Consider the following 26,707-nt stretch of genomic DNA (forward strand, 5'->3'; position numbering starts at 1 on the left):
TTGACTTTATAGGGAAGATGTATTTCTTTTGCTTAGGTTGAGAGGAAGAGGAGCAAAATTGAATTATAAATCAATGAATGTCTAAAAGGGGAGAGGATGGAGGAAATTAAACATGATTAATTTCATCCAGATTGACAGCATCTCGCAACCATCCCAACAAGGAGATCAAGGACATCAGCCACATGAAAACACCACCACCTGTAAGGACCCTTGAGTTACACAGCATCCTGACTTGTATATACATTGAACTTCTTTCAGTATTGTTGCATCAAAATCCTGGAACACACTGCCTGAGAGATTTGTGAAAGTACTTGTAACCCAAGGACTCGGTAGTTAAAGTGGGCATCGTCAACACCTTCTTTAGAGTGGTTAGGGATGGACTTTAAATGCTGGCCCTCAGTGACATCCACGTCTCAAATATGAAATAAAGAAATGATGTTCCCAAAGGCTTGTGATATTTACTGGCACAAGGAAATTCCAATGTTGTGGATGTACCAATCTATTTTACTTGCACTTTTTACAGTACATTTTTCCAACACAGCTAAGAGGGCATGGAAGAACCTCCCACATTTCTATCATACACTGCAAGCAAGGATGAATGAACTGGCATCTATAAATTGCCTCTTTTGATCTCTCAATTGCTTTACAGTCAATTTTCTTAAGTTACTGACACATAGGAAATTTGTTTGCTAATTTTGCACTGGGAATATTGCCACAAAAGGTAGTGTAGTAGTAGACCTGATTATCTATGTTCAGGGTGAGCTGAAGGAAAATTTATTGGCCTGGACTTATGTTGGTGGCGTTACTTCAAATCCCATCATGGCAGCTGAAGAGTCTTCATCCAAATAATTAAGTAAATCTGAAATAGAAAGCTGGTGTCATTAATTGCATCAATGTCATCAACTGATTGTAATTTAAAAAAAAATTGAATTTCTCTAGTTTTCTTCAGGGAACAAAATTTGCCATCTTTACCAAGTTTGGACTATGTATGTCCCAGAATCATTGATGTGTGTGACTTTTAATGCCCTATATAATGACCTGGAGTGCCACTCTGGGAGTTAAAGTTGGAGTGTTTTGGAGAATAAACACTGTCTCAGCCTGCAACATCAGAGTCTTTTGAATAATAAAAAATACATCCATCAATGTAACTAATTTGGACTCGATTTAATGTGTTATTCAATAAATTGACAACTTTGACAGCACACAACACTCCTTGAGTTTTGCAGTGGAATGCCAATTTTTACTTTGAGCTCAAGTGTCAGAAGTGGGACTTGAACTTCCAATTTTCTGACTCTGATCTGAGTCCTTCTGCAGAACACCAGGAAGTTATATGGCCCTGGCGACTTCTCTGCTATTTAATAATATCGTGGCTATTCTGATCTGGGCCTTGGCTCTGCTTTACTGCCTGCATTCATATGCTTCCATTCACCAAAAAATTGTCCCAACCTTGAATATATTTATTGATTCAGCCACGCAGCTCTCTGAGATAGAGAATTGCAAAAATTCACAATCCTCTGAGCAAAGAAATTCCTCTTCATCATCTCTGCTTTAAGTGGGACCCCTTTATTCTGAAACTTTGCCTCCTGTATTCCTTCAGGAGAGAAATATCCTGTTCGCCTTTTCCTTGTCAAGCCCCCTTAGAGTTTGTGCGTTTCATGAAGGTCATAGATAACACATTTTAATAGTGTTGTAAGAATGACTGGGAATTATCCTCCTCCTGTAATTCCATTGGTAAACCTGATCTTTAAATACTCGTTACAGTGGCAGAACTGAACCTGGAATCTAACTATCCAGATCGGTGCATGATGTACACTAGAATCCTCCAGTGTACTATCTCAGATTTGCAGTAACTACTTTGTTGTGAGGGGAAGGTATCATGTGAATTTTGCTTTTTGATACCCAGCTTTAGCCAAGATCTGCTATGTCTTTTCTCAGTCAATGCCAGCAGCCATCTCTATGGCCTGTCTCAGACTGCTGACTTGTGCTGAAATACAGGAATACAAACAAGTATTCAGTTAGATCATGGCTGATCAATGCCTTGGCTCCATTAATCCATGATCCAAGTTCCTTAACAGCACTGAAAGCCCATTGATCTTGAGTCTTGAACATGTCAATTGATGCATATACCATTAACCACAGTTTTCGGGAGAGAATATGCCAGATTTTAAATACTTTTCTAGTGGAAAAATGTTTCCTCCTCCATTCAGCCTAGGTCTAACTTTAAGATTGAGATACAAGAGACTGCAGATGCTGTAATCTGGAGCAAAAAACAAACTGCTGGAAAAACTCAGGGTCTCGACATGAAATATCAATTATCCCTTTGTCTTCACAAATGCAGCTCGACTCACTGAGTTCTTCCAGCAGTTCATTTTTTGCTTTAATTTTAAGAGTGTTCCCGTTAAAGGAGGTAAGAGAAGTGGTGAGGTTTATGGAGGGAACTTTAGAGCTCAAGATCTGGCCATCAGTAGTTGTCATTGTGTCCTTTGGATTCCTTACCAGATAGAATTATTTCATTGTACTTATTCTACACAAATCCTATTAGTTGAAACATCTTGATTTAGGTCATCTCTTAACTTTTTAAATTCGAGGGAATACAAATTAAGTTTGTATTGTAATAAACTGCTCTGATAAGTTAACCATTTGAACTCTGTTATAGAACTATACAGCAGAGAAACAAGCTATTCAGTCCAATTCATTCACACTGACCAGTGGGCATCCTTCCTGTTAATCCTATTTCCCAGCACTTGGTCCATTGCCTTCTGTGCCTAAGCGATTCAAGTGCTCATCTCGACTCTTCTTAAATGCTCTTAGCTATCCAGCTTCAACCACTCTCAGGCAGTGCATTCCAGGTACTTGCCACTCTCTGGGTAAAGACGGTCCCCTCTGAATCTCTTCCCACTTACCTTAAATCTGTGTCCTCTAGTTTTATTTACTTCTGATATGAGGAAATGTTTCCTGCCGAGTATTTATTTAGGACCTCACCTTTACCTCTGCCTCCATGCACAGATAGTCCATGTTGTTTCTAATTGGTTCTACTTTTTCCCTGATTATTCTTTTGCCCTTAATATACTTATAGAATGTCTCTGGATTTTCCTTAATCCTGTCTGTGAGTGATTTTTCGTGACCCCTCTTACCCTTCTTAACTTCCTTTATAAGCACCACTTTCCTTTTTGTTATGGAACATCATGTACTATTATTTTGTTTCTTGGTGATACCAGCCCATGCAAAAGATGATTGCCATGCACCTTGTGTTGAATCCACAGTCATATCCACAATGTGGTAATAATTATGGTATGGACACTATAAATTTATTCATGCAGTATCTACTGTTAATCACCTAGTCTGGTATGGGTCATACATTATAAAGACTTTTTAGTAGAATCTCTTTAGTCTCTTGTTTAACTTGTCATACAGTTGTTTATTATTAATTTCTTGTCATCTCCGTTTCACTGACAAGGCTTCCCATTCCTAATTGCTCGTGAAAAGGTGATGGTGGGCTGACACCTTAAACTCTTGCTGTCCTCCTTTTGAAGAGATTTGTGCAATACCATTGCGGAGACTATTCCATGATTTGGACCAAATGACAACAAAGGAGCATTGATACATTTCAAAGCAGTGTGCAACTTGGAATGGGGCTTAGAGTGATGATATTCCCATGCCCCTGCTGCCCTGGTCATTCTTGATAATACAAGTCGTGAATTTGGATGGTGTTGTTAGGTCAGTCTTGGTGAGTTACTGCATTCTATTTTGTAGATAGTATACTCTGCAACCTTCCCAGTGGATCATAAGAAATTGACAGATAATCTATGTCTCCAAAATTTGGTCATATGTGTCTGATGTAGTTGTGCCATAGGTGTTAATAGCATAGACTACAGATTTGTTGAGAATGTGGGTGACATTGGAAGGGCATTATTATCCTTCCCTAACTCTTGTGATGCAGCAATGTATATACATCATGATCAATTTTTGAAAAAAGATTACTGAAGTGCACAATCAGTGCATATAATATACATGAGTTTCTACCCTAGCATGTTTAAGACCAAGCAGTAGTGATAATAAAACATAGAACATAGAAAAACTACAGCACAATTCAGGCCCTTCGGCCCACAAAGCTGTGCCGAACATGTCCTTACCCTAGAAATTACTAGGCTTACCCATAGCCCTCTATTTTTCTCAGCTCCATGTACCTATCCAACAGTCTCTAAAAGACCCTATCGTAAGCCCTACAATTTCTTTCCTCAAGGTCTCCCTTTAAAAGTGAATGCTTGTGTACGTAAATTTTGTAAGTGGGGAAGCTTCTATTTTTGAGTTTATATGATTCATTACACTGAGGGAAGAAAAAGTTGTTTTATTGTTTAGGCACATAGGCAGGGAGTGGGAAAAATAGCTTAAGGATTAATGATTGCAGTACTTGCTGTAAAATGCATTTTTTTCAGTTGGTTGGGTTTTTTTTAATGACAGTAGGACAGCTTTCACAGTTGTTTATGGTGCTGTACCACAGATTCCCAGAGTTCTTTTGTTTTCTGTTTGTTATGACAGTAGTATTAGAGTAACTATGAAGTTATATATTCTCAACCTAAAAAAAGCAATGAACTAGATAAGCCGGTGACCCACTCCATTTCTCTGTTTCTTCCTACTAATTTGGGAACATCCTAGCTAAGTGTTATGGTGTGACAAATGTGTGACAAAAATGGGACAATTTGATGTTGTATTGATGGTTGGCTATTGGGAATGTGAAAAATCCTGATGTGGTACTAGCTTAAAAAGTATTGTTGAAAAGTGCAGGTTTAGATTTCCATGTGCTTTTGGTTAGCAGAACAATACCACAATGTACTATTAACTTCTGGCAAAAAGTTATTGACCTGAAACGTTAACGTTAACCCTATTTCTCTCTCCATATATCCTGCGTGACTTGCAGGATCCAGCAGAAAGTTTCCAGCATTCTCTATTTTTATTTTGGGGTCATGTTGGTGAACGAGTTAAAAGAGTAGACAGAATTATTTATATAATAAGGTTTTATATCTGTACACCCATTTGAGAATGCCTCGTCTGAAAGCAAACTTAACTGCCCAGGTTTCAACCTGTTATTCATCTGAGTAGACTTATTTTGCAAACTCATGCTATCTGTATTACACTAGTTGATAATGCCATCACTCAGCATGCCTGCGAAAGCTCAATGTCACTGTCTATGCCTTCAGTAATCTGTGTTTACCCTCTTCCCGGTTATATTCACTTCATGTCTCTATAACTAAAGCTGTGGCGATCTGGCTGGCATTCTTTTATAGTCTTTTTGCAGGGCAGTCAAGATGTGATTTAGTTTTTAAAACATACCCCCAGCTTCAGTGGTTTAATTGGAATTGGCTGAATGCCATTCCAATATCTGAATAATTAATCCTTGTGCAGGACAGATTGTGAGCACTGGAATGTGACGAAATGCAATCCTGTCTTTAGAGGCCATGCTTGTAGACTTGGCAGTACGCATTACCATGTAATTACTAATGGGATTTCCCTGCATACCATTCTTCCCCCTCAATGACAACCATAAGCCTTGCTGAGACATTCTTGTTCTCAACTAGACTCGTGTGGGAGCAATCTTTAACAAGGTGATTTTTCCATTTGTGTTCAGTTTCCATTGCCTGCTGGACTGTTTGTATAAAACCTCTTCTGACTTATTTTCCTGAATCTGACTTTCTTTCTCTGGTGACATAATGATAGACTCACAGCAAAATAAGATTGTGCTGTTCCAATGAGAATATGCTAAAACATAGGTGCTGGTCTTTCAAGATCTGCAGTGAACAAATATAAGGTTATCTCATCAACTCTGTCTTGATATTAGGTTCTGTAAACCAAACTTGTTCTTAATCTTTGGAAGATTTTAAAAAGTTGGACTAAACTGACATTTTCTGATTGCATTTAATCATTTGGGTATGATGAAGTATGCACGTGCATAACTGTGATTATTGAAACAAGAATGCTGGCGTAGATCATTCTATTCTGCTGTGTAAATGGACCTGAACTAGTTTGATTACTTTCATGTTAACTTGAGAGCAGATGTTTGAGTTGATTTGTCAATGGTCAGAGCCTGCTATCGGAGGCAAGAAGCCCGAGGTAAAATTTATACAAATTCTATATTTTAGGGACTGGGAAGGTTTCTAATCAAGCTAGACCTAGTAATGTAATCCAATTGCCACCTGGTTAGATTTGCATTTTTCGTGGTTCAATAAGTAGTACTACAAGATAGAATGGGTATTTAGTTCAAAGAAATTTGTTTTGGCAGGTAAGTAGGAAGTATAGTGCAGATTAAATTTATCCTTGTTTCAAATCTGAAAAGATTGCTTGATTGGCTGTGCACAAAATGGGATGCAACTTTGCTGGATGCTGGAGATAATCAATTTAATTATGTAGGGTCTTTAAAGTCATTAAATATAAAACTCTAGAATTGTGACTAAGCAAGTCGTCCATTCGAGAATCAATAGTCATCTCATTATAAACACTGAACCAATAGGATTCCATAATTAAGAAGTTATTTACAATAAATGAAAATTTAAAAAAAGCTGCAGATGCTGGAAATCTGAAAAGCAGAAAATACTTAAACTCAGCAAGTCAGGCAACATCTGTTAAAAGAGAAACGGTTACCGCTTCAGGTGGCAGCTCTGAGTGTTTCCAGAATTTTTTGTTTACAGTACAATGATTTACAATGTAAATCAACTCATTTGTGGAAGGTATTTTAAATGAAGTTTCAGAGGTTCTGTGCAGATGTGATAGTATGATGTTATCTGTTACTGAACTACTAATTGAAGAGCAATGGCGACATCACGGCAAAATAAAAGCTACTATCAGTCAGATTGTGGTTAAAAATCCAGTTGAAGTCCCACTGTTCCTCCACCACGTGCTTTCACAGACCAGATTGTCCTGGATCCATGTGACTCCAATTTATCTTGATTCTTGCTGCACGCTCAGGTTGTATTCTAGTGTCATAGAATCGTCACAGCACAAAAGGAGGCTCTTCAGGCCATTGGTTCTACGCCAGCTTTTTACAGTGCATTCCAGTCATTCCACGTTCCTGCTGTTTCGTTGAACCACAATATGCAGTAGTTGTGAGAAGGCTGCTTTTTCATTGAACCACAATATGCAGTGGTTGTGAGAAGGCTGACTATGATCTTCTCAAGGGAACTAAGGATGGACATTGACTGTTCCCAATTCAACAAGGACAACAAGCATTTGCAGGAATCAGTTGGACCCACTTAACGATTTTCAACTCATTCAATTATTGATATTGGTTTATTATTGTCATTTGTACCGAGGTGCAGTGAAAAACTTGTCTTGCATACCGATCATACAGGTCAATTCATTACACAGTGCAGTTACATTGAGTTAGTACAGAGTGCATTGATGTAGTACAGGTAAAAACAATAACAGTACAGAGTAAAGTGTCACAGCTACAGAGAGCTGCAGTACATACATTGTAAGGAGCATTTCAAGAGTATCTTTTCAGAAGTAATTTTCAACAGATGAAGAACCTAAAGCTAAATAACTTGGGCATGAAATTTCTTTCCACTTGGGTATGGTAGTTTATATGTCATATAACTGTAATGCACTAGGAATATGTTTCAAATAAGTAGCCTTAAATATTTAAGTTTAAAAATTAAATGGATCCATTTTGTGAAAAAACAAATCAATGTACAAATTATTAATTCATCATTTACATTGTTAAGATGCAAGAATAATTTCTTATTACTTTCTCATCTGTTGCGACTTTATCCAATTCCAGTGTGCTTTGAAAATACTAGCGAAAACTCCTTACTCTATTTGAACAGTGCTATTATGTGGATGTTATCAGAGCTTGAATCTTTCAGGTTCTTTTGCCTTTCTGTCTGCTCTACGTTGTGCTACTTGGGAGATTTCAGTCACCTATGTCTCTTGTACTGTTCTCTAAATCAGGCACCCCTTTCTCCTTTGCACCTCTTTCTGATGATCAAGGGCTGACAAAACATAACTTGGTAATTCTACCATTTGCTTGTCTTTGCATATCCAACTCCTCACCGTTGCTGGTAAATAGTCCCCTGTACCTTTTGCAATCTTTGCTTCCCCTTGATGTGCTTATTAATACTTAGGCTTTCTATTTTGTTACATCAATCAGGCTAGTTTCTTGAATGAAGTGTCCATTTAGATTGTGTATTCAGTTTCTTATGTGAAGCTTGAACTCATTTTATTTTGAGATGGAAAGGTTATCACTAAGCCAATATATTGGGACAGTTGATAAAACTTGCTGTAATCTGCAGATTTGGATACAAGATGGGGTGAACCCTGGAAATTCTGGCCTGTGAGCTTGAAGATGTGGTTTGTTAAATATGAGAGTTCCGTATGCTCTACCTGCATGGATCAAAATTTGCATTGTTCAACAAAATTTTGTATCACCATTGAATCCCACTTAATTCTACCTACTTTCTGTTGTCCAGGAGAAAAATGATATTTTTGGTTTGATTCTAATTTCAACTTCATCAAAATTACATATTTTAAAAGTTGTCTTTCTGTTGCTCAATGTGAAACTGAGCAGTGATTACAAATAAATAAAAGTTATGCACATCTCTTTCCAACTGCTTTCTTGTCATTTACAGAACAAGAGAGATGAACATCTACTCAAGAAAAGAAATGTGCCGCAGGAAGAAAGTTTAGAAGACTCTGATTTGGATGGAGATTTCAAAGCCGTAAGTGGTAATTTTGATTTTAATCATTTAAGGTTTAATTTCAGTTCTGTACCTTTCTAAGTATAAATACCATTTTTATAAGTAGTTTTCTAATCAGATTAACACAAATTAAGGCAAGTTTATGTCTGGAATAGCCTTCCATTTAATTATTGTACAGTAAACTTTAAAATAGTAATTTGTTTGTTAGCAAGATACAGGTTGGTTAAAGCATCTGCACTTGATTAGAGTGATACGCAGTGCAGACTACTCTTCCTCAATACAATTCAACAAGTATTTCAAGATGACATGGTAGCAAAATTTTGTGGTTGTGATGGGAGGTGACACTACATTTTGTATGTGAAACATGTATTGAAGTTTAGGATATGAAGCAAGCTCAATCGTAATTTTAAGAACTGAAAACTCTAGAATTTTGCAAATAATTTTTGTTGTGACTTGTGCACATTGTCTTATGATTTTCTCTAATGCTATTTTGTTAAACAGCCACAGGAACATTCTTTTACCGTGAAACAAATCACCATGTCATTGTGACATTTACTAAAGTGGGAGATTTGAACCCATGCAATCACAAAATTGTGCCGCTGTTAGATTTGATTTTGCAAAATCTTCTGTCGGCCTTTTATTGCAAAAGTATAATGGTTAAAGATAACCAGACATGAACTTAAAGCAAGCAAATCCCTTACTAACTTTACACATGACTAGTTTAACTTCACAAATGTGGTCTCCTGGCCCTAAACTTAGCCCTTATCCCTAAAAAAAAATCTGAAAACAATTAAAAATTCACTTGATGTGAGGTGGATGTAAATTATTGTATTGCAGCATTTTGGCCAAATTTATTTTATTTGATTTTGTGACTTGAATTTGTATTTATAAAGATGCCTGATAAATTGGAACAGATGAATTCAGTTGCAGATGATAACTGATTTTGTTTGGAGAGTAAATTAAGACAAAAAGTAAGATTTTCTTTAATGATCTGCTTTGTCTGACTCAATTTCACATAACATGGTTATTTATTACATTTCTCTCTCATTCTGCATTTATTAATGGCTCAGTCTAAGTACAGTGAGGAACTATTTAGCACTGTTTATTTGTTGCACTAAATTTCATCTTGCCTCCTGGAGCTGACAAACCCTGCTGGAGGAGCTTTTTGTGAAAAAGATATTGTGCTGAAGTATTCTGACAAAGGAATTAAATAGGTAGATGAACACCATAAACTGCTTGGAATTGTCACCTTTAGGCCATATACCAGGCTTTCCCTAGTGGAGCACTTAGTTCTGCATGTAAGCATGATATTTCCAGAGCTGCACAGGAGAAGTCATGTAATTATAGATTTAATTTCCATTACAACAGATTTTAACTTGATCTGGGCTAATGGCAATTACCTTATTCCCAAAAATTAATTTGAACTTTGTAACTCAACTCTATGCCTTCTGTCACTTGTCTTACCATTCTACCACTCAAAGGTGCAAAATGGGTGTTTATTTTGTCTCCCGACTATTGCTACTCAAAGAGTGATTACTTCTCTATGGTTAACTACTCAAACGTTGGGCTTCTCCAAGGACCGGTTGATGGAATTGTCTCCCAGCACACTACTGTAAATCATTCATGTAAATGACATGGATTATGTTTGGATTAAGCCTTTGGTATCTAATCTGCAATTTAAAGTAGCATTAAAGTTATTATTGATATGGTAGAATTGCTAAACTTACCTTCATAATAAGAATGCACTTATTGAAGCAAATTGGCAGTTCTCCTCAGTCTTAATGCAGAAAACTTTGAGATATGTGCAAGTAGAATGTTCAATGGACTTGAATAAATTAAGTTTTACTTTGTGCAGGTTTTCCAGACATTGACGTAAATCAAAACATCTTTTATTAGCTTTCAACAGCTACAGGTGCAGCACTTGTAGTATGATTCAACTCAATAATAACAAAATATATTTACAAAAGAACGTGTACATTAAAACATAAGCGAAATGATATGTATTAATGTTATGTTAATCTTGCATGTCTTCTGTTTTTGTGCTATTTCACTACTTCCCTTTTAGGATTTTTTTTAAATTGAAAGATATGTTGATTATTAAATTAGTCACCAAGATTCTTATGTCCTGAAAGGTCATTGACATCAACCCTGATTTTGTCTTCCCAGATGCTGCATGACCTCCTGAGTATTTCCAGTATTTTCTGTTCTTATTTAAGATTTCCAACATGTTTAGTTTTTTTTGCTGTTATTCTGGTGTAACCAAAAAGATAGATGAGGGTAGGGCAGTGGATGTTGTCTGTTTGAACTTTAGCAAGGCCTTCGACAGGGTCCCGCATGGTGGGCTGGTCTGGAAGGTTAGGTCCCATGGAATCCAGGGAGAACTTGTTTAGGTGGATTCAAAATTGGCTTGGGGGTAGGAAGCAGAGGGTGGTGGTTGGAGGCTGGTGACTAGTGGTGTGTCGCAGGGGTCGGTACTGGGACCCTTGTTATTCATTATTTATATAAATGATTTGGATGTAAATGCACAAGACTTGATCAGTAAGTTTGTGGATGACTCTAAATTAGGAGGTGTTGATAGTGAAGAAGGTTATCGTAGATTACAGCGGGATCTTGATCAGTTAGGGAAGTAGGCCGAGGAGTGGCAAATGGATTTCAATACAGATAAGTGTGAGGTGATTTTGCATTTTGGAAAGTCTAACCAGTGTAGGACTTGTACTATGAGTGGTAGGGCACTAGGGAGTGTAATGGAACAGAGGGACCTAGGAGTACAAGTACATAGTTCATTGAAAGCAGTGTCACAGGTAGACATGGTGGTGAAAAAAGCGTTTAGCATGCTGGCCTTCATCAGTCAGGGCACTGAGTATAAGAATTGGGACATTATGTTGCAGTTGTATAAGTCATTGGTGAGGCCACACTTGGAGAACTGTGTACAGTTTTGGTCACCCCGTTATAGGAAAGGTGTGGTTAAATTGGAAAGAGTGCAGAGAAGATTTACGAGGATGTTGCCAGGATCAGAGGGTCTGAGTTATACGGAGAGGTTAGCCAGGCTAGGTCTTTATTCCTTGGAACATAGGAGAATGAGGGGCAACCTTATAGAAGTGTTTAAAATTATGAGAGGGATAGAGAAGGTGGATGATAACAATCTTTTCCCCAAGGTAGGGGAGTCTAAAACTAGGGGACATAGGCTTAGGGTGAGAGGGGAAAGATTTAAAAGGGATCTGAGGGGCAACTTTTTCCACACAGAGTGGTGAGTATATGGAATGAACTGCCAGAGGAAGTGGTTGAGGCAGGTACAATGGTATCATTTAAGAAGCACTTGGATAGGTACATGAAAGGGCGGGGCTTAGAGTGATACGGGCTGAACGCGGGAAATTGGGACTAGCTAGGTGGGCACTGTGGTCGGCATGGACACTTTAGACTGAAGGGCCTGTATCTGTGCTGTATTACTCTATGACTCTATGGTGTGTTCTTTCAAACATGGTTGGCTGAAATAGTTGTTTGAATTGAACTATTGGATTGCTGAGGAATGATGAGGTTTGTTTAACAACATCATAAATAGTTGGTATTTCAGGCGTTATAATATGAAACATTCAGCTACAGTACATCAACAGCTGGTAAATCTGGAAGGGGAAATACTTTAAGGAAGATTTGGGAACATCTGGCATGGACAGCGTATGATAATGTGTGCTCTGAATTCTGACATCTGATGCACAGATTTATAAACACTCAAAATAATATTTCTAATAATGCATCATCTAATTTTGGTTTTAATTTTCTTTCTAGCAAAATATAACATTAGATGCCATTCTTCAGGTAAGGAGACTTAATTGACATTTTTGATGAATTGTAATAAAAGGAATTCTGTTATTTTACAAGGAAGTTGCAATTTACTATTTCAGATTCAGAAGATCTGTATATTTTTTATGTTAATAAGGCACTATTTTTGCTTGTTCTTTAAAAGGTGTAGTTACAGACCGGAAAACTCACTGAGTCTTAATCAAGCATAAGAAATAGAAGCAGGAGTAAGCCATTCAGCTGCTCATGCTTCACTATTCAATAAGATAATGACTGGCTATAGTTTCCTGCACTAGCCCCATATCATTTGCTTTTGTAAATAGTGTGTAAATAATAAAGTAATTGAAACCCTAACCCCAGAACAAAATTATTAGAACTATTTAATGTGGCTATGTTTTGGTAATGTAAGATTTGCAGTGGAGTGTAGTGGTTTTAACCTTGCATTCATTTGATCTTGCTACATGAGTGCAATAAAATAGTGTAGACCTCCTCTGTTACAGCCATAGATTCCCATTGAATAGCACTATAAAGACTTCTTACTTTCTGTCATAAAGCAAATAGCACAGCAATTTATGACCACAACCTTCTCTGGTAGTCACTGTAGTACTGGATAATAGTGACTGTTTCACACTCTCTTTGTCTCTCTTAACCAATCAAGCTTACTGAGTTTGAAAGTAGTTTATACTATATAAAAATCACTTCAATACTATTCCTAAAATCCAGGCCAGTTTTGATTCTTTTAATTAGTTTTTTTTATACTTTCCTTTCTGATACCACATTTTTACTCCTGTCCATAGTGATTTCAAAATGATGTTCAGCCCAGTGTTCATATTATATGAACATTATAAGATAGGACATTACAACTTTGTGAAGCAAAGTAACCCAGAAACTTTTTAAGGTTTCCTATTGCTTTTTACTGAAGTGGAATCATAGATTCATTAGCAAAAGAGACGGCTGTTATTTTTGATCACTATGGAAGTTAACTTCTACTATTTTTAAACTGCAGAATGCAACAAATGAAAATCCAGTCATTCAGCTGAGTGCTGTGCAAGCTGCCAGGTGAGTTGGTGTGTTGGATTTGTGTAGGTGCTAGGTCTATATGTCTGCACGTGCTAGTATAGAACCATTACTTTTTGTCACCTTGATTATTTCTTGAATAGGTAGGTATTTTGTACTTGGGATTGACAATTAAACAGATTGCTACATAGTTGGGCTTTTAATGGCGGGGGAGTAAAACGTGGATTTTAATGATTGCGTGTTAAGCATAACAGCAAACAGACCTTTTCTTTGTAACCTGTGACTTAGTGGTCTTCAACAGCAGTCTTGCCAGTACATGGAAACTAGTTTTTATTGTCCACGTGTATTAAGTTTCAGTAAAAGATAACTTACATCTTTTGCTGCTTTTAATGTGGAAAAATGTGGAAAAAAAATGACTGAAAATGCTTTACAGAAGTTAAAGTATACAAAAGTGGATGTAGGAACAAAGAAGGAAATATTAGGAGGCATGAACTTGTGCTTGAAAAGTCAGCTTCCCAAGAGGGAGGTAGAAAGCTTTGAGTGAAAGTTCCAGTGCGGCCAACTGAAAGCATGTCTGCCATTGGTGAGTATGCAAAAGAGGCTGGAGTTGGAGCTATGCTGAACTCTTAAGCATAAGGTAAACTGGTAAGGTTGGAACAGGTTACAGTAAAGAAGAAAGGGCAAGGTCTTGGGGAATTTAAATATAGTAATAATGGTAAAGGAACCATTGAGGGGCCAGTAATCAATGTATGTTTAAGAGCATGTGGATAATAAGTGTGGCTAGGATTGGGGCAGCAGAGTTTTGAATGCTAAAGTTATGACAGATGGGGCAATGGGAGATTGCCCAGGGGACTGCATTAATTGAGTGGATTGCAGCAGCAAGTAGCTAAAAGTAAATGATGTTAAAGTGGTGTCTTTTAAAATGTCAGGATGAACTAGAGCACCAAATGTCAAACAATCTTGTGTATTCAGGAAGGTGGTTGGGAGGGCTGTTGGTGATGTATTCTTTGTATCTGTAATGGCAGGCATGCTTTCAGTTGGCCTGATCTACTACACTGAATTCTCACTCAAAGGTTTTTATACCCCTCTTTAAAAGCTGACACTCATCAAAGCTTGTAGGTGAGGTAAGATTAGAAATGGATAATTTTCAGGACCACATCTGAAAACCTTTGAAGGTAGTTCACGTAAACCATTACATTTGTTTCACTCCAAAACTACTTCCTTTCAAACACGAATTCCTTATTTCCAACTTCTGAAGAAGGTGCTTTATTATCTGTATTATAGCTAACTGTATTTCTGCAATATAGCTTATAAATTCTTCTGCCAAAGTTTATTCCCCCAGCCTCTGAAGTTACATTTTAATCACTCAAAGTGAGATTAATACAGTCATTTATTCCTTTACACAAGCACTTTTCACATCAGGAAACATGAAGTGCTCCCTTTTGTGACACATCAAAGCCACTCTATTTATATTGGAAAATCACTTGCTCCATTATAGAACCATTAATCTTCTAACACTTGTATAACATACAAAGCACTTTTTATTTCTCATTAATCATGTTAGAATGTGGTATACTGGTTTACACAGTTTAATTCTAGTTTATTTGCGCTGAACTATAAACTCTGATTTGCCATTCAGAACCTTAAATGGTAAAAGGTCCTTTCTCAATGCCAGCATATTATTTCATATATACTCATTCAACGTCAGGAGCTTGAATTTAGCGAAGTAGTCCACGATAATTGTATCTTCACTACTACTTAATCTGAATCAGCCCAAAATGGCCCCCTTTGGGCTTATCAAGGCTTATTAGCATAACATAATTATCTCAGTCCATTAGTTTGTCTAGCAGAATTTCTGTTTGGTTAGTATAACTAAAAAAATCTCAATGCTGCACTATTCAATATAACCAAGATATCGTGGATTTTAAAAATTTTGCAGATCTCCTTTTAACATTATCCATCTAGTAATGTTCATTCCTGTTTCACTTCTTGGTTACTTTTTCATTGGTGACTCAAAAAGAAGTTAAATGTCAATTTTAGAAATCCAAATTGCATGCAACTCAAATTTCAATCACTGATTGACAGATACCAGTGCATATTGTTTAATTAAAAGGTAATCTCACAATGGTGCATAAATCAGTGCTTTGAGAACATTTTCTACTCCCATAAACCACAATTTCATGTTGTATTCTCATCAGATTATAATGTCCAAAACCTATTCTTTGGTGCATTCTTGTGCATACCCATGCACTGCATGCCCCATGGGCATTATATGTGCACATCCTGGCTTATCAATGTCATATTACACTTGATATCAGAAGCAAGCTATTCTTGTACCTTTAAATTATCTTCAGATTGAACTCTTTTCTGAAAATTTCCTACATGAAAATTTCAGAAAAGAGTTCCTGTTCCTAGACAAAACTCTTGTAATTAGTATGTTTTTTGCCTCTTTCATTCTAGTCGTAAATTTTCAGAAGGTTCCATTTGGCTGAGAAACCAATTATTTTTTTCTGATTCCATCCTATTTCCCTGACTGCAATTGTCAAGTGTTAATTTTGTCCACTACTGATACTGAATTATATTCACCGAGCCTGCATCAACTTGCTTTTTTTTATGGTTCACAACCACGTAATGCAGAAAATATGGAACAAACTTTATTAGTCCCTATAATGAGACATCAACTCAATCTGTATTGGTGTGGCTTTTCTATATCTTTAAATTTTGGAATTCCCCATGAATTACTATTGAAAGCCATAGTCATTTATGCATCAAATTTTGGCATCAAAGGTACAAAGACTGCATCCAGATACCTTGAAGTCTATTTATGTAAACAGTTGTACTTTTTCCTTACTTTCTTCTAAATAAGGATTTCTGATTTGAATGTTCCCAGTACCTTAATCAACTATTGTTTTGCTCTTAAAACTAGAGGATACGGCTGTCAACGTTTAACTTTTTACGACCTAAAACTAAACCTTAATCATTAATACCTTATGTCATTACTGTTGCAATTCCTTGCTAATGCATTTTTCGTGCAACTATTCAGAACAGTCCAATCTATCCTATTTATACTGAAAATCCAATTGTTTCTTAATACAACAACATTCCACTGTTAATATTGTAAGATCTATGATGTCCAACTTTGTGCACTTGACTTTACAATTTTTTCTTATACTTTTCAGGTAACATCTAATAATTAAATTATCTAATCATTTAGAATGGAAATCCTATTTAATAAATTACCTGTAACTCTATTTGGAAACTATGACTAGAGCTTGGCTCTGCAGAATAAAGTTTCTAAAGTCGCTCCCTTGGTTTTATGAGCATTTACCCGGTAATGTGAAATGCATGCTCTTTTAAAAGTGTTAGATTTGGTGTCTTTTTTTTAACCAGGACAATAGCTTCTATATAATGAATATTGTTACCATCTTTCCTGTGTTCATGAAAATTATTGTTATCTATTGTTTTCTACTCTTATTTTTAATTGTTTTACAGTCGCAATATTTTCCAGCAGTTTTATCTATTTTGTTGCTTGGCAGTTGGGAGGGAAAACTAGAGGCAAATGTTCATTCCACTCAGGCTGGATTGTTTTGAGTTATAGAGTCATACAGCACAGGAATGGGCCCTTCACCTACCACATCCATCCTTTTTTGCCATCTACTCTAATCCCATTTGCCCACATTAGGACTGTGTCCATCAATGCCTTGCCTATTCAAGTGCCAGTCGAAATGTCTCTTAAACATAGTGATTGTATCTGATTCTATGGCCTCTTCTGATAGCACCTTCCAGATATCAACCACTCTCTGTTTAAAAAAAACTTTCCCCTCTGATCCCTTTTATGCATCCTCCTCTCACCTTAAACCTATTCCTCTTGTTTTTGATACTCCTACCATGGTAAAAAGATTCTGACTGTCTACCCTTTGACACTCATAATTTTATATACCTTTATCAGGTCACCCCTCAGCCTCCTTCATTCCAGGGAAAGCAAGTCCCATTAATCCACTCTTTTCCCATAACGAAAGTCTTCCAATCCAGGCACCATCCTGGTGAATCTTTTCTGCACTCTCTCCATCGCAATATGTTGTGACCAGAACTGCAACAGAATGTAACCATTGTTTCGTAAAGCTGAAACATAATGTTCCAACTTTTATATTCCATGCCCAACCTATAAAGGCTAGCATGTCATATGCCTTCTTCACCACCCTATCTACCTGCATTGCCACTTTCAGAGAACTGTGGACTTGTACCCCAAGGTCTCTCTTCATCAACATTCCTTAGTACCCTTCCATTTCCTATATATGTTCTACCCCTATATGATGTCCCAAAATGCTTCACCTCACACTTGTCAGGATTACATTCCATCTGCCAATACTCTGCCGAACTTCCCAATGGATCTATATCCTGATATAGCCTTAAACAACCTTCTTCACTATCCACAGCACCACTAATTTTTATTTCAGCTGCAACCTTACCAATCACACCATCTACATTCACATCCAAGTAATTAATATATATTACAAACAACGAAGGTCCCAGCACTGATCGCTGTGTTGTGCATGTTTAATTAAAATGCACTGTAAAGTCAGGAGCAATTAATGAGCACAGTTTTTCCATTAGGAATGATGGAGTTACATTGCAACTATCCACTGATGTTTCCATTGATATAATTCAATAGAAACGGAGGCTGCTTGAATTAAAAAAGATAAGCAAAGTGATGCCAATTATACATTAATCAGCTTTTAAAAAGTAAATAAATTAGGATTAATAACTTTGTCATAGATTATTGTTTTCAGGTAATGTAAAGTAATTTTCATCTTTATTTAGAAGCACTTAGACACTAATGTATTTAAAGTCAAGATTTTAATTGAATGGTTGGGCTGTTGATGCTATTCTGAATATCATTGCAAAGCTGCACAGCTTTAATTGCAGTTTATTTAAAAGTGATTCTTTGTAAATGTATGTCTACATCTATGTTATGATTAATATATTTTATTTATTGTAGATGGAAATGGAGAATTTAATTTGTATTTCTAATTTTGTTATTCCTTAAAATCTTGCAGGAAGTTGCTATCGAGTGATAGAAATCCACCAATTGATGAGTTAATAAACTCTGGTATCTTACCGGTGCTAGTCCAGTGTCTTGAGAGAGATGACAAGTAAGTGTTTGAAATATGACAGTCTTCATCGTTTACTTTTCATTGACCTATTAATTATGAAAGATGTTGAAGTCACAGAAATAAGCCATTCACCCAACAGTTATTCCATTTATCGAGTTCCCGCCCGTCTTTCTTTGTCTAATCCTATCAAAGTAACCTTCCATTAATGTCTCCCTTGAGTTTAGTAGTTAAGTTTTGTTTATTGATAATAGCATTTTAAACACTGCACAACAGTGAGACCTGCGATTGGAGTTAGTGTTTTAAAACATTAAAGATGATGTTTTGAGATGTTATTTTTGTTGCAAAACTGAAGTGGGAATTGACTGGTAATGCATATGGATGCTTTTTGCTAATAAGGTTTGGCTTGGTGCTGATTTAGATTATGCCTGAGTTTTGAATTTTGGAAATTGATGTTCACCAGTTGTTGAACAAGAGTTAGTTATTTTCTATAGTATCATGAGATGTCTGCTGCTGATGTTTGCTTCAATGAAGGGTATGCTGAAAGAAACTATTCATTTTCAGTATACCATTATTCATAGCATAATAACATACAGCAAAAACTCTGGACTGATAGTAGAGGAAAAAACATCCAGTTGACTTTTTTTCTCTATTTCTATTGGCCCAGAGTTTTTGCTGTATGTTATGCTATAATTAATACAAATATTATAATGCAAATATTATTCAATATTTGCTGTACTTTCTGGAGAGAAAAGTCCCTACTTTGTAGAATTTGAGATTGAGCAGTTATTCACATGCTCAGCACCCTGTGAACACTGGTGTTTAGTATTAGAAATCAAGCTTTTTTTTGTGATCTTGGATCTCATTTTAATTTGTGCTCTGCCATTTTCATTTCATAATCAAACCCAATGTGCCAGTCATTGAAAGAAATGCATGCTAGGTAAAGTCCTTAAGCCACCTTGAGTAGTACCATTGATTATTGGAAAGCCAGAACTTATATACAAAGTGTGATGAGACACTGGAGGATGTCCTCACTGCATTGGGTTCCGTCACTAGGGTAGAAGGCCTTCATTGTGGATATCCTTTGATCACATGGTTGTAGACGGTTTAGACCAAAGCTGACAGTGGCAAGAGTAGCCTCTAGATCAATACATTCTGCAGCTCAGAACAACATAATTCTTTCTTCCTATGTCCACCATTGCCAACGAATATTATAATTTGGGGAAAAAATAGATCTTAGTTATGTGGTTTCGTGGCAATTTTAAGCATCGATTCAATCAGTTGAGATTGAATATTTGATAGCCTTTAGTCAATTTTTGGTGTTGAATATGTGTTGAACAAAGACTGTAGCGGTGAGCGATGGTGGTACTGAATTTATTGCTGGGATGTCAGTACATATTTCTATGAAATCAGCCAAGCAGTATCATTTTCTTAATTTTTCTATCTTGAGTGGGACCATATTTTGTAAGATTGCTGCCCTTTATTTAATAGTAAATATATTCAACAATATAATGTATGGTGCCTTGAATAGGTGACACTATGTTGCTAGAGAGTGTGAAAGATGCAAACTGGAAGTTGATCAGCATCTGCATGCTACAGATGTGCAAGTTACAAAATTAAAACTCAGTCTGAACCCAACCCGATCACATCCAAACTGAACCCAGCTTGAGCATGACACATACAGTTGGATCCTGTCAGTTTTGGGTCGGATAGCCAGGCACTTGGGGAAGGGCTATTGCTCTGGCTTGGGACTCCATCAGTTTGATGACATTCATTTGAGTTTTGCTGCATGGCTCCCTGCCACTGGACCATTTCTCTTACCTTTCTGCCTGGGTCAATGCCTCCTGGCTTGCCAGTGCATAGAGCTCCCCACCCAGGATACAGCATACACATCACCACCCAGAACTGAAGTCACAGTGAATCACTTTTTATTCTTATTCATATAGAGCCTGTCCAGGTGATCTGACCAAAGCCAGGGAATTTTTTTTCAAACATGTCCTGAACTGAACGCAACATAAATAGTAGGGTCTTGTTGGGCTTTGATCATGTAGCCAGGGTCCATTGGATTGAACATTAAGTAACAACTAGAAGCTTTAATTCTTGCTATAAATCTCATTTTAATACAGTGAAAATGTCATTAAAGCCTATATAATTACATCTTTCAAAATGTTTGGTGTTTGTGATTTGTCACAGTAGAGTTATAAACTCTTATTGATCTTGCAGTCCATCCCTTCAATTTGAAGCTGCTTGGGCGTTGACTAATATAGCATCTGGGACTTCTGCACAAACTCAAGCAGTGGTTGAAGCAAGTAAGTGACAGAACCAATCCATTGGAGATATTAATGTATTGGCAGTTTATTAATTGTTTTGTATTGTTACTTAATTTATTGCTTAATATCGATTAGAAAATAATGAGTAAGTACAATGAAATAACAATACTAATTAAGAATGGGGCTTCACTGCAGGAATAATTTGAGTTTCGATTTATAACAGCATTGTGATTACAAAGAAAACAGTTCCTAGACATGCAGTCAGTGTAAGTGTCATAGACACGATTTGATTTTCAACTAAAGTATGAAAGGGTTTTAATTTAAATGTAAATTTAATTTCTTTTGTCTAATCATCAATGCCAAGTACTTTTGCATATTTTTATGAAGCAGTGATTGTACAAATGAGTATTTAAGTTTTATTTTTTGAGTTGTATATAGTTTTGGTATGACTCAGATTTGGCTTTTGTCCTGCATGTAACATTGAGGCACTAAGTCAAAGTCACTGATGCTCTTTGTGGCTGTGACAATGATGCTACTTTTGTTTCCCTCTCTTTCTTAATCTCTGAGCGGTATACATCATGATAAATCCTTCTGTCCTCCTCCAGCGCTCTCTTTTCTAGTCCATCTAACTCAGGTAGGTACCCTTAACCTCAAAAGAACCGGCAAAAGTTTCTCCATCGTCCTCTGTTCCAAACCTGTGATTTCTTTTTGTTGGTATGCTAGAGTTTACAAACATCAACCAAAGGCATGTGTCATTTTCCTCCAGTATTTCACTAACACTTATCTATACTTGTTAGCCGTTTCTTCAATTCTACAATGTCAGGCTGCTGAACTTTTCCCTGTGCAATGCCCAATGTCTAGAGACTCAGTGCCAACTTCCTCAAATGTAGCACATCTTCATAAATCATCCCCTCTTTGCTGACTCCCATTGGCTTTTCTTTCCCGGTGTGCTGTAAATCAAAACTCTTGAGGTTGCTTAAAAATATATCTTGGCTTTTGCCACTGCATTTCAGTAGCCTTCTCCAACCCACACCATGCACTCCTCTGATTTTGGTGGTCTTGCATTTCTTCAGTTGGTGGCAAAATTAAACACAGTTAATGCTGTTCTCACAAATTGCTCCATCTTTTAAAGTCATTTTGAATGCAAGGTTAGGCAGTTTTTCTAAATCCTTTCCTTCCTTCCTCTATTTTCTCTACTGCTTATTTCATTCTCTCAGTGAAGTGTTTGGGCTGATAAATGAACTCAATGCACTATATTGACTAGTGATCTGTAAACTTCTTCCCAAAATAGAACTCAACTTTTTTCTAAGTACTTTGGCAGTGCCATTCTCTCTTCCATCCTTTCGCACTACTATTGGTGCAAGAGATTTCGGTCATCTTGAATTTACTTTCTTGGATTCCCTCCAGTAACCTTTCTACATCTCCTCTCTCCATTATAAAAACATATAAGCTTATCTTTTGGGGTGAATTATTAGCAGTTCTATTACAGATGCATTTGAAAACTGTGTTGCAATAATTAAAATATCAATAGGAGGCACTTGCATTTAACTTGAACTTTCTCAAGATCATTTACGGCGAATAAGCAAACCAACTAAACCTACAGGAGAAGACATTTGGAGGAGTGACTGAAAACTTACCTAAAATAGTTAATGAAGTTTTTATGGCCACAGATCGAGGACAGAAGAGTATGGAAGAGGATGTAGTTGGTATAAAGGACACAGACATTGAGCTCTTGTAGGTTAACAAGGACAGGGTCATTGAGAAAGTGGAATATTACATACGATTTAGGTTGGGTAATATTTAGAGAGGTTGGAAATGGGAGAATAGCAGTGAGAACAATGAAGAAATTGAGTCTGAAGGAAAAGCAGAGATTTCAGTGAAAGGTTGAATTTAGTAGTCTCAGTGGACAGGCTGTGCAGGGTTCATAGCTGAGATTAAAGGAAATAATGACACAACATAGCAGAGACAGAGAACAGTGGTTTTCAGCTGTTTGAGTTTCAGGAACTTTTGACTTGTTGATGGTTTAATATCTGAGAGAATGCAGATGCTTATACAGTTGGCTGAGTTAGCAGAGAATTACTTTTTTAAGTGGGATTACATTTCATCCTATCTATTTGGTGAAGAACTGGGACAGTAAGTCCTTCAGTAATTGTTTTGTTTTCTTCATTTTTGCAGAGTTTACACAGCTGCTTGTGAGATTGTCAGCACCAGCACTAAACAATGTTTTCGTTATCACTTTGTAATTTAACAGTGTCAGTAATCTATAGGAAGAATTAAATTTAAACCAAATAAATTTGGTTGAGCAATATATTTATTATGTGATACTTTTAATTTACCATTAGTTCCTCATCCTATTGATGTATACACATAATCAGAAGGATGAAATGTTTAATTGTACGCATTGTTATTTTCCCCATATTGAAAGAAATGAGATATCCAAATCTTTTATTCCTATGTCAGGCTTTGGTAGCCTGAGAAATAGTGTGCTGAATTATTCCCCTGCTGTGTAAAAAGAAAATGGCAACTTCAACTGGAAGGTCAAACTTGTTAAAGAAATGCTTTCTTGGCTTATTCAAAACCAAATCCTCTAAATGTAACTGCTAATTAATCTGCATCTTTTGTTTCTTTTTTCTGTATTGCAGTAGTTCAGGAATTAATCAACTTGAAAAGAATGAAGCTAACATACTGTCTTTTGGTTCTAGATGCTGTACCCCTCTTTCTGCGATTACTTCACTCCCCTCATCAGAACGTTTGTGAACAAGCAGTCTGGGCTCTAGGAAACATCATAGGTTTGTAATGCTGGAAATCCGCCTTAATGCGTTGGAAGCATGTGGGGTTCCTTGGTTTGTTAAATAGAGGTATTAAGTGCAAAAGCAAAAAAGTTACGCTAAGTTTTAAAATTTAATTTTAAATTTACATTTTTTTTGCACTGCACTTTACGAAGGAATTTATTGTTTTGGAGAGGGTGCTGTGGAAATTTATTAGAATAATGCAAGGGATGAGTAATGTTCAGAGATTTGAGGAAGTGGAATTGTTTACAGAGTAGATGCTGTTAGGAAGGATTTAACTGAAATGCTCTTAATTATGAGGGATTTTGAATAGAGTAAATAAGGAGAAACTTTGACAGCATGTTTAAATCAGAGTTTTGTCAAAAGCAATTATGGAGAGATGTGTTTTAGTGAAGACTGCACTATCTGGAAGTGTGGTGAAAGTAGAATCAACAGAAAGTGGGCCAAGAGCAGTGGAGTAGTGCAAACTTGACACATTCAAAGAGCAAGCACAAATGTGCATAGCTTTCTCCTTTGGTATGCAATTCTATTATTGAGTACCTGTGAACAATCTTTCGAACAAACCACCAAAGTGTCACATTTTTGTTTTTAACTGTTTTGATGAGTTGTTGCATCAACATTTTCATCAAACTGTTGTATGTGCAACAGCCACAGCATTGCTCCTTTCATCTAACTTTCTAGGTTCTCATCTCTAATGCAAGCCCTTTCATTTCCACTTCTTTAGGTGATGGTCCTCGGTGTAGAGACTACGTCATCTCACTGGGAGTTGTTAAACCTCTTCTGTCCTTCATCAATCCCTCCATTCCCATCACTTTCCTTCGTAACGTCACATGGGTCATAGTTAACCTCTGCAGAAATAAGGATCCGCCACCACCAATGGAGACTGTTCAGGAGGTAAAGAGATTGGACTGACTTTGGTTATTATGAGTGAATACCTTGTACTTTTGGCCGGCACAAATATACTTTCAAACGCAAATTTCTTTGTGCCATAACTCATGAAATTTCATTATCACAGACCTGCAAAGATAGCAAACTTGTAAATGTGAAAACATCCTTTTTGTAAAGAATACATACAATTAAAAATATTGCCTGTGGTGTCGAGGGGTGTTGAGGTCAGCCTAGCACTGAGAATTAGTATACAGCAAAAGTATTTGTTTCTCGCTTTCAAATGAATATTCTTAATAAGGGCACATCCTTTTAGAGGTTGTACAAGAGATCCTTGATTTTCTAGACAACTAAGAGTCCTTGCTAAACATGGTGAATTCAGGTGCATGCCAAGTATTTGGAATTGTTAACATCAGTTATTGGTCCCGTTATTTTCATTGATGTAAGTATCCGCGTAAAACTTAATTAGGTCAGAAATAGTACTTTGTTTCATGAAAGCTACAGTATGACAATATGCCATATACTTAAGGTAAAACAGCAGATGTGAATACACACTTGCACTTATATGGTGCCTTTCACAACTGTATAACATCCTAAAATACTGTGCAGACAATGAAGTCCTCTTTTAATACGTTTACTGTTATAACATAGGTATGCAGTAGCTAAGTTGCACATAATGTCCTGCAATAGCAATGTGATTAAAAATACCAGATGATAATTTTCTGGTGCTGTTTGCTAATGGATAAATGTTATTCAAGACAAAACATCATCTGTTCTTTGGAGAATCAGATGCAATTCTTTTGCATCCATCTAAGAGGACATACAGAATTAGTTTAACATCTCGGCTGAAATATGGTACCTCTGGCAGTGCAGACATCAAACTACTACACTGAAACATCAGCCCACGTCATGTGTTCAGTCTCTGGACTGGACCTAGAAAAGACACCCTTCAGGTTTGAATGAGCGTGCTGCCAGTGACCTAAGGCTAGCACCTTGTAGTGGGACTGATTTAGAGGTGTGAGGTTCAAACCCCATGGATATTTGGCTCATAGCAAAGAGGCACATCATTTGGTTTCACCCTGGCTACCGCTTCTGGTCATCAATAGCTGCTACTTTATTTATTCATGGAATATGGGATTTGCAGGCCACACAGCATCTACTGGCAGTTCCAAATTGCTGATGTGAAATTTATGTTGAACCATCTTCTTGAGTTGCTGCAGGACATGTGAAGACAATCCTGTGAAGTGGGGTGAAGTAGTAGAGAAGTAAGATGATTGGCCTCCAGCTTTAATGATGATGATGGAATGGCAATGTATTTTGAAGTTGGTTAGTTGGTTTGGTGTGAGGCTTTTGGAAATGAGGGTGCTTCTATGAGTGTCGTCTTGTCTTAGGCGATAGGAGTTGCTGTTTTGCAAATAGCATTGAAAAGCATTTTGAAGATTATAAACACTGCTTCTGTCAAAGATCACTGGTAGAGGAGGTGACTGTTTAGTGTATAGAGTGCCATTCAATGATGCTCCTTTGTCCTTGATGGTGTTGAGCTTTTTGATTGTTGGATTTACACGTCTAAACGAGTGAACTGCATTCAATCACACTCCTGGCTTCTACCTTAAAGCAGTAGAAGGGCTTTGGAGAGTTTAAGGTGAACCACTTTCTGCAGAATGCCCAATCTGTGACCTACTCTTATGCCTGCAGTGACTGGTTTTGTTTCTAGTCAGTGGTGACCACTGGGGTATTGATGGTGAGGAATTGGACAAGAGTAAGGCCACTTAATGTTGGTGGGAGGTCATTAGATTCTCTTGTGTTGGAGTTGGTCATTCCCTGACACTGATGTCGTGCAGATGTTGCACACTACTTTTTGGTTCAAGTTTGAACATTGTCCTACGTCTGCTGCATGCAAGATACTGTGCTTCATCATTTGAGAAGCTGTGAATGAAACTGAATACCATATATTGTTTGAGAACAACACTTCTGATCCTATTGTAGAGTGAAGTTTATTGATGAGGCATCTGAAGATGGTTGAGACCAGAATACTGCCCCACGGAGTTCCTGCAGTGTTGTCCCGGGGCTGAGATGATTGGCCTCCAGCAACCACAATCATTATCCTTGGTGGTGCCAGAACTTGTTGATTCACAATGACTTCGATTTTACTC

The 26,707-nt window shown here is 37.0% G+C and overlaps 1 protein-coding gene across 1 annotated transcript in view; it reads left to right on the top strand.

Moving 5' to 3' along the window:
- Positions 1 to 26,707, top strand: part of kpna3 (karyopherin alpha 3 (importin alpha 4)) — a 66,926-nt gene that overhangs the window by 15,141 nt on the left and 25,078 nt on the right. The window contains exons 3-9 of the mRNA XM_052013935.1: positions 8,619 to 8,708; positions 12,471 to 12,500; positions 13,489 to 13,541; positions 18,557 to 18,652; positions 20,834 to 20,919; positions 23,583 to 23,669; positions 24,394 to 24,563. Of these exons, the coding sequence (XP_051869895.1) occupies positions 8,619 to 8,708; positions 12,471 to 12,500; positions 13,489 to 13,541; positions 18,557 to 18,652; positions 20,834 to 20,919; positions 23,583 to 23,669; positions 24,394 to 24,563 (612 nt within the window). The remainder of the gene's footprint in view (positions 1 to 8,618; positions 8,709 to 12,470; positions 12,501 to 13,488; positions 13,542 to 18,556; positions 18,653 to 20,833; positions 20,920 to 23,582; positions 23,670 to 24,393; positions 24,564 to 26,707) is intronic.

The sequence above is a fragment of the Pristis pectinata genome, chromosome 4 (genome assembly GCF_009764475.1).
Source record: "Pristis pectinata isolate sPriPec2 chromosome 4, sPriPec2.1.pri, whole genome shotgun sequence".
Taxonomy (NCBI): Eukaryota; Metazoa; Chordata; class Chondrichthyes; order Rhinopristiformes; family Pristidae; genus Pristis; species Pristis pectinata.